We start from the raw sequence: 9,109 nt of genomic DNA on the forward strand, positions 1-9,109 counted from the left end.
CAATCTGTTGCAACTTTGTGCAACCCTGAACAGAAAGCTCAAAAAAGAAAACTTTTACCAAAAATCCCTCATCAATATGTAGCTTTTAGTTAAATAAACATTGTGTAAATATTGTTTTCTGTCCCTCTCTTTCAAACACACTCACAGACTTCTCCTGCATCTCTCTCTGCTGCTGCTCTTCCTCCCTGTTTCCACAGCAACGCGGCACTCCACTCCATGTCACAGTGACCACACATGCTCCTATTCTATTAAAAATCCACTTACAAACAACAGAATGTGTGTTGCAATCAAACCTTATGCAAATAAGTACACGGATAGGTTTGGTGGGTTCATACCTCACAGTTGCGTCCAGTGAACCCCTGGCTGCAGGTGCATGTGTACTCCCAGCTGTTCTCCAGCCTGAGCGGAGGTGGGAGTGCAAGGCAGAGTCCCCCGTTGAGACAGGGCCGGCCTTCACAGGGGTCCGGGCGAGGTGTGGGTTGGGTCGGTGTGGGCTCGGCCGGGGCAGGGGTGTCCGGAGCCAGCTGGAAAGGAGAGGGGACACCTTTGATGACTCTGCCTTGGAGCAGCAGGAGAAGTAGGGGCAAAGTCAGCTTCCAGGCAGCATGGAGGTGACGGCAGGAGGTAACTGCCGGCATGCTGGAGACACTCATCTGCATCCTGAGCCTCTTTTCTTTGTGTGTTTGCTTTCTTTAGAGCTTCTGTTAGTGCTGGCTGAGCTCAGCTGCAACTGAGAGGTGTGTGAGAGAGAGAGGGAGAGAGGAGGAGGCTGCTGTTGATCCTTGGCTTTGTGCAGAGAGAATGACTGGCTAGTGGTACCAGGACTGAGGAGGAAAAAGTAGGGATGCAGGAGGAGAAGGAAAAATAGGCTATTGGCTCTTGTCTCTGTGTGAGTCACAGTGACGGAGATCACTGACGACACTCAGCATTACTCAACCCCCCTCCCCACTATCACCTTCATACCCCTCCCTCCCTTGTCTTTGACACACTCTTTGTGCCGAGAGCATCCTCCTCATTTAGAGTCTGATCATTCATGACTTCCATAAGGCTGGATTCAAGATGATCGATGAAGAAAATCAGGAAAATAGCGATACTGTGGTGGTATAGATGATCCAAAGCTGCACCAGGAGTTTAGATGTTTTAATAGTTACAGTCAGTAACCAAACATTTTTTTTGTTCAGTTTCATTATTTGCACCAAAGCCCAGTCAGTGACAGAGAAGACAAACCACTTAAACACAAACTAAAACAAGAAAAATACTAAAAGATATCATATATTAACACATCACAGTTTGGAAAAGGGGCCAAAAAGCCATTCCTATGGCTCTGGGAAAGTGGAAGCTGTCATCGACTAACAGGAAAGCCACTTGTGGTAAACCTCTCCCACAGGTGCTCAACCAAAAACAAGAAATATTCCAAAAGCACATCAATAACTCGTCCATATAAAGGCCTTTGCTTTCTCAGGGTACAGAATTCAAAAAGTCAGTGGTGAGGTCAATGTGAGTGTAAATTTCATCTACCAGAAAAAAATCCCCCAAAACTCGTAAGTTTAAAAAAATAAGGCTGATACAGCGAAAAAGGGAATTCATCTACCGGCCAATAAAAAAAAAGAATGCAAAGGACCTTGTAATGTGTCAAAAAACAACTGGATGAGCCATTCAGAATAGATTTAACTGATAAATACAACCTATTACATCTAAATAAGACTGAATCTCATTTAGTCTTTTTTACCAAAATCCTTATTTTTTTCCCCTTCTCTTCAACAACTAAACAGGCCACTTTTTAAATGCTGAATAAAACTATATCTATTAATGATAGCTAGTCTGAAGCATTAAATGTGTTTTGACGGAGCTACAGTTTCCACAATCCTTGTGTTATTTTCTATAAACATGATCAGGATTTGAGTCCCTTTATTAATTTCTTTTAGTACAGCTAGCCTAGCTGGATTAATAGTGCGTCTAAATTTGCTTTGGAGTCAATATGGGTGAATATTTGTGGCTTTATTTATTATGAAATCAAAATTTAGGCTTATGGTTTGGCTAATTCTGCTTATTTCATTCATTTTCTATTCTAAGAAGATTCTTCTGTGTCATTAAAATATTTTAAAGCACTTAAAGATCACTCAGGCTTTACTTTGAAAATCTTTGCATCAAAGAGACTGATATTCCCAAAATACTCTGTATTTCTTGTTTACTGCCAAGTCATGTGCATGAGGATTTGCACTGACTGTGCGATAGGGGGCAGTGTGGAGACTGACGCACAAAAACCAATAAACAGGCTGTTTGCATAGAATTATAAGGTCAACATCCAAAGATATACAGACATGTTTAAAAAGCTGTGGTGATCATCAAATATGAAGATTGTTTTGTTTTTTTTTTATAACAGATGAAACCAGGGAAAAGATGCATGAGCCTGTTTCTTTATTTATTTTTTTCTCCCATTGTCCTCGTTCAGACATTCATGCTCTGAGTGGATGGAGTGTGTCAGTGTGGAGCTATTATTAGCTCTCTCCTGAGATGCCTCGGTGTTCAGGCCCAAACTCCATTTGGGACAAAGTTGTACAGCTACAGAATGAGCCCTGGGTTTCATTTTTCTGTGGCCTCACCAAGCTCAGTGTTCAGTTCTGTGAAAAAGTTTGTCATATTGTAAAAGTTTAGCAATCAGACAAATGAAAGAAAACCATCAAAGCCTGGATTGAAAAGTATAATAAAGGTTGCAACAATTCATAAAGACAAAGACTGGTTTTAGTCATTCTGCATTAAAATTCAACAAATGAAATTAATGGTAAAATTTGCATTTTGTCTTCTGCAGTCCTTATATATTGCTGACTTGATTATTATTAATAATTAAGTCTCAGGATTCATGGTCTGTATATAAAGGAAGTATTATTTGGGTTTGTTTTTGTTCTACATCCCCAAATAAAGAATGGTTCTTTCTTTACACCAACAATTACTGGCCACTTTATTAAGTACATCAGTTCAAACAACAAATAAGCCAATATCATGGCCCTGCTGATATTTAAACAGAGCCTCTGAATTGGGAGAATTAGGTGATTGTGAAGGTGGAATGGCTTTTATTTACTGAATGGATCCTGAAGCTGCTGCTTTGTGGACTGAAATGCCTAAATGTGAAAGAAGGGTGAGCAGAATTGTTCACAATTGCAGAAAGCTCAATCTTAAAACAGACATCTTAAGATTTAAAGGTTGCAGGGTACTGTTGCTGAACATGTCTAACTTAAAGCAGCATAAACACCACAGGAGAAAGCCCAGAACAGGAGGCTGAGGCTACAGTTTAATACCATATTTGGATTATAAGGAATCAGAGATGGATTACTTGGTCTATCAGCTTCAATGGTTGGCGGCAGCAAGGCGATGCTGGGAATTTAAAACAGAATTAATCCACTTTTCCTTTAGTTATCGTTTAAAAACCACTATCTACCCGAGCAGTGTGGCCATAACGGATACATGCAAACTGCAGGATATTGACCTTCTCACTGTACTACAATACTCATCCCCATTTCCCCATCCAACAGTGCTCTTCAGGAACAGACCGGGGCAGGTTTAGATCAAATTTACCACTGGAGCTACAGCGGCCACAGAATCAAAGAAACAGGTCTGTTGCTTATCCTTTAATAAGTGCAGGTTTCAGACTCCTGAAATAAGTTAAATACCTAAGTATATATGTAGGAAAAATTGTCCTGATCAGTTTTTAGTTTCTTTGCAAGCACTTAAGTGTATTTAGTATAATGTGTTCAGTGCAGAGGCTGGGACCAGTTCTACAGCCATGGGAGCAGGAGACGATCTGTACGACACAGACTGAAATCTCTAAACACCTTGTTGAATCTACATCATAAACACTGAAAGGATTTTGGAGGGCAACCCAACAGAATGATGAAGCTTCTACAGTTAATGTTACATCAATATTTTCCTTAAGTTTCAAATTTTCCAGCTCATAATCCAGTTTGAGATGCAAAGAAAAAAAAAGAAAGTCTCTGGTAGGTCAAGTTAAGACTCCTGGTTAAGGCCAGCGTGCAGCCTGGATCTGATCAGATTATGTCTTATTTCTTTATTTTAATTTAACAATTTTCTTAGAACAGTCTATGCGGGTAAAAGAAAAAGTAACCTCGATTTTAACTTATGGTTCACCGTTGCAGCACCCATTAAGACGTTATGCAAGGTTTAATCGTAGTTAAGACTTTTGTTGTTTGGGCTTGGGGTTTTGGAACAAAGAAGCAGGGAAAGGGTTCAAACCAGTACAGGTATTAAACCTACAGAGGTTTAATAACCCTTATTATGCAAGTAGGTCTAAAACAAAGGAGTAAATTAATTTCTAACTAAAACTCTTCTGTTAAACAAGAGGCAAAGCAAACAGGATGGGGGGAATCAAAACTATAACCCAATGAGTCAAACAGTTACTTTATTTATGTTCAGGTAAAAACATGAACCTGATGCAAGTAAATTATTGCAGATCTTAGAAACCAGCACATGAACGATTGGGCCAGGAGAGCATACAGTGGCGCCCTCCCCTGGCCACAGACTGCAAGTGCACACCACGGTTTGTTCCAAGCCAGCAGTGCAAAGAAAAGAAAAAAAATCAACTACAGCGAGAGGGGGAAAAAAAAAAAAAAAAGACATCATAGAAAATTTAAAAAAAAAATGGTAAAGCAGACATTCCCACCTCAAACATGGTATGAAACTGCATATATACTTTATTCAATAAATGAACTTGAAATGCTATCTGGCCAAGAAACGATAAAATGAGACCAGCCAATTCTTTTTTTTTTTGTCTTTTTGTGCCCAGCTACATTTTATGTGTTGAAGGTTGCTCAGAGCTTGGTCTACCAACGTCAGCCTAAACATCCAGAAGGGCCGAACAGAACAGACACTAACTCTATCAAAATAAGAGCAAAACAAATTCACCTGGTCAACACATAGGTTACAACTCTTCCTTTAAGTTGAAGCTTTCTATAATAAAGGAGGCCAGAACACAGTCCCAACTCAGGTTGATGGTGTTTTGGGGGAGGAGAAGAAAAAAAAAAAAAAAAAAGTAATATGATCTTATCACTACCTGCATTCAACCGACAGCATCTCTCACATCTGGAAGCAAAGACACACGGGAGAGGAAGCCGAACCAAAAAAAATGCACACGGACTGGGGGCAGATATAATACAGAACAAAATGCCAACGTTTGAACTGAGTGGGGAGGACATGAAAACAAAGAACTATTCTATCAAATGTGTAGAATGAGCAAAGTTTGCAAATTTGTCTGTACAAATGATCTTTGGAGCTAAAGTAAACCTAGCCTGCTCAATGAAGTCGCACTGCCCTTCCTCCCCAGGAAGCCGTCCACCACTCTGGAGAAGAGAAATCCCTTTTTTCTTTTTTTCTTCTTTTAAATATCACATAGCAATGCAATTTAAAATGTCACCCAGATGTTTTCTTCTTTTTAACACTACTGATATAAGTTGTATTCTCTTTTATATCTTATGTTCTGTGTCATGGAAACACGCTTCCATTTTTTTTTTTTTTTTTTTTTTTGGGAGAGACGAGGGCAGCAAATATATATTTAAAGTCTTAACTTTTCTGCAAGCTGCTTTCTCTAACAAGAAGGCTATCCCCATAGCCTCGATGTGTGAGAGTACAAAACAAAACTAAGGAAGTAATGATTTAATCAGTTGCTGAAGAAGGCATTTGTATTTGAGATGTGGCGAGATCAGGAGAGGTGGAACGACTGCTGGCCCTCGCGGGCAGCGATCAACAGTTTTTCTCGCATGATCTCTATGCTGGAGTAGTCAGGCAGCTTCAGGTAGTTGACGCAGGTCATGACTGAGGGGAGGAAGTCGTCCGGGTTCTCTGTCGACTCGAACGTCTTCCTCACAATTGTCAGAGGGGGGTTCAGGCTCCGGAAACCTGTGGATGACATCATCCAGGTTATTGTGAGGTTAATTACAGGGCTGACGTGTTTTGCTGATTGTTTCTTATAATCACCTCCGACTGGCAGCCTTGGGCTTCCTGTTACAAACTGGAGGAAGAGTCTCTGCTGTTCAGCATCAAAGCTGCTCAACACCTCGAACAGGAAGCGGATGGCCCGGCTGGAATATAGAAGATGAAGATTTTAAAAGGAGGAAGATAATGTACAATGTGGCTGATATCAGTAAAATGTGCTTTTATGCTACATTTTCTAAAAACATTGGTTGGATGATGACTCATCCTGGTAGAGTAGGGTTAGTCTGATGGGAGGTTTTTCTTCCTGGTTTGTTCTATGTTTAGCTCAGACCGCTGAACCTGCTTCTACTAAAGCACAGCATGATGCCGGCCCCACCCTGTCTCACTGTACGGCTGATGTGAAGCATTTTGCAATGAAAGCCTCGAACACAATGCCATTTCTGACATTCTGAAGTGAAAAAGCTTCCTGGATAGGAAGCGAAATGTCTTCAAACTTGGAAAGAAAGACCAGTGGATTTTTTCTTAACTTTTTTGAAACATTTTGCATAGAGATCTAGTGTAGAATTTCTGTTTTAGTTTGTTTATTTATTCTTAGCTGTTATTGTCATAAAATGATTATTTTGCAAGAAACTTTTACTTCTAATGGACTAATTAAGAATCCTTCTGAAAAAAAGAAAACAAACATTATTCAGCATTTACCAAGTATATTTGTTACAGTGCAACTAAGGATCTGATCAATGCAAATATAGGCAGCAGCAACTCTAAAAGTCTAACCCTAACTGGTTAATTAGCTGCTGCTGTGTTCATTATCCTACTGATCGGTCCTCTGATTAACAGGTTTCTTGTTACCGCTGCAGAATGGAGCGCTGCTTGCATACAAGCATTACCTTATGTTATCTGGAAGGTTTACTATCTTGCTGCTGTAGAAACCAGATCAGCTTCTACCTTAATAACATTGCTCCTAACAAACCATGTTGTAGCGTTAGCACGTAGCACTGCTCAGGATATTTTTCCCCCTTTTTGCCTTGTCCTTGTCCCACTTTTTCGTGGCTTTATTTGATATGTTTTCTTTTTTTTTTCAGAATTCATTGTATCAAGATCAACCTTCTTTAATAACTCTCGTCTTAAACCACCTGAAGTTTAAACCGAAGCTTAAACCACATCATAGCTTCATGCTACCTGTCGTGTGTGTAGCCGTGGTCTGGCCGGCAGCACTCCATCAGCGTCTTGACATCCCATGTCTCTGATTTACTGCCACAAAGCAACTGGTCGAGCTAAAAAAAAAAAAAAAGCAAATCAAAACAAAATTAGACAAGAACTTATCCCAACTACAAAAGGAGAAAGCCCCTTTTATTTGGAAAAGAGTAAAAAGGTTTTGATTTCAAGTTAGTCTAAAAATCCCATAGTACAGTATGAAGTTAAAAACAGACAACTTCTTCTATTTGTCTGTGAGAATAAAAAAAACCTTCAGGGTCGGGCAACAGAACTGATTGGAAATTATTCTAACATTTCAATTCTGCTAGAATCATTTGAATTACAGGAAGAAGCTGCTAAATACCAACAAACTCTCCATTTGTTCAAGGGAGTTATGAAACGTTGATTAAAAGAGATGACCAGTCAGCCATGTGAATCACTTGGAGTAGGATTATAAAGAGCCAAGGACATGGAGGGCCAACTGCAAATTACCCAGATTATTTAGTTATAACTGACACCATTCAGATATCCTGATTTTTTGTACATATTATCTGTTTGTTGTCATTTTTTTTGCACCTAATGTCCCTGAGTCTTCTGGGGTTTATTTTGCTAATAATCTCAGATTTATACTGAAGGATGTCAAAAAGGTTTAAGGGGCTTTTACTTTGAAGCTATGCTTTTCTATTTCCTGAAGAACGGCAAATATTGTACGACACATATTTTATTTGGCATCTAGCTGGAAGGTGTTTTGTTTTTTGTAACAGTTAAAAGTTTATATGTTTTTATATGAAAATGAAGTTTAAGCAAGCAAGTAAGCTAATGTTAGCTATTTGTATTTGTCCTTTATGGTTTGGTTGGCTGGCTAAATAAGAAATTTGATCATACGTAAATGGAATCATTTTTTGCTTTATTTTATTTAAAGCTCTTACAGTGCGTCTATGGTGTTTTCTCCTGTTTGATGAATAAATGGGTTGGAACACCCCCCCCCCATAGTGCATCAGTCTTCATCATTGAGTGTGTGGTCTGAATCAAGTCTGGCTAGAATGCTACACCAACAGGATTAAACGCTTCCAGACTGCTCTTCGACCTGCTGTTGTTCTAAGGTATGTGCCGCCCCCCCAACATTCAGTCCGTACCGTCCACAGTAAGAATGGTGCCTTTTTTCATCCTTCCTTCCTTTTTACATCGTTTTAGCTGCCTCATTTCCAGTGTTTTCAACAGACAATTTAAAACTAGATCTGCCAGATTTAGGAATAGATCTGCTTCTCTGCTACTCCTTCGTGAGCGCTGAGCTGCTCCGCTAGCACTCCCCCACGCTCAGTGAGCTCTCTCTGCACCGCCCTTTGCCATAAACACACAGACTTACAACGCTGCTGCTAGCGTAAGCATGGAGTTGGATGGAGAAGGAGGATGTATGCAGTTTACTCCATGGTAAGCTGTGATTTTGTAAAACTAAAGTTTAGTGCCCCATAACAACAAACATCCTTGTGGAAACATGCTTTTAGGGCGCATTAAGGAGAGCTGATGAGTTTTATATGCACTAGTTTTGGCAAGCATATTAGTATTTTAGCTCTGTGTAAGTTAATGTTTTCATTAAACTCATTTTTAAAAATGCATTTAGTTTTAATTCAATTTTGAAAATTTAAAAGCTGCAGCATTGCCTCTTAAATCTGGTTTAGTTCCCTGTGTTTAGTGGAGGGGGGAACTTTTCAGCTGCTTGTAAATATAGCAAATATCTATTTCTGAGGTGTTTTTGTGAATAAAATGAATCAGATACAAAACACCTTCCATTAACCAATGTGTTTTTACTTTAAGCTGTAAGAAGCCACTTGTTTTAAACTGAACTGAAATCTAATTAGCAAAATACACTAAATGTATGTATTATATATATATATATATATATATACATATATATATATATATATATATATATATACATATATACATACACACACACACATATATACATATA

General features: G+C 39.1%; 2 protein-coding genes across 9 annotated transcripts in view; both read right to left on the reverse strand.

The window, feature by feature from the left end:
• The window catches only part of dner (delta/notch like EGF repeat containing), a 63,078-nt gene extending 62,251 nt beyond the window's left edge, over nt 1-827 (reverse strand). The window contains exon 1 of the mRNA XM_015372692.1: nt 336-827. Within this exon, the coding sequence (XP_015228178.1) occupies nt 336-659 (324 nt within the window). The 5' untranslated portion in view covers nt 660-827. The remainder of the gene's footprint in view (nt 1-335) is intronic.
• Nucleotides 828-4,397: 3,570 nt separating this feature from the next.
• Nucleotides 4,398-9,109, reverse strand: part of trip12 (thyroid hormone receptor interactor 12) — a 35,611-nt gene continuing 30,899 nt past the window's right edge. For 6 of the 8 annotated variants that reach the window (XM_015372743.1, XM_015372741.1, XM_015372739.1 and 3 more), the window contains 3 exons: nt 7,123-7,217; nt 5,986-6,089; nt 4,398-5,907 (listed from right to left, as the gene is read on the reverse strand). In XM_015372743.1, coding sequence (XP_015228229.1) covers nt 5,711-5,907; nt 5,986-6,089; nt 7,123-7,217 — 396 coding nt within the window. In that variant the 3' untranslated portion in view covers nt 4,398-5,710. The remainder of the gene's footprint in view (nt 5,908-5,985; nt 6,090-7,122; nt 7,218-9,109) is intronic. The other 2 variants (XM_015372742.1, XM_015372740.1) reach the window with 1 other exon arrangement.

This window comes from Cyprinodon variegatus, unplaced genomic scaffold, assembly GCF_000732505.1.
Source record: "Cyprinodon variegatus isolate N-32 unplaced genomic scaffold, C_variegatus-1.0 Scaffold75, whole genome shotgun sequence".
NCBI classification, from domain to species: Eukaryota; Metazoa; Chordata; class Actinopteri; order Cyprinodontiformes; family Cyprinodontidae; genus Cyprinodon; species Cyprinodon variegatus.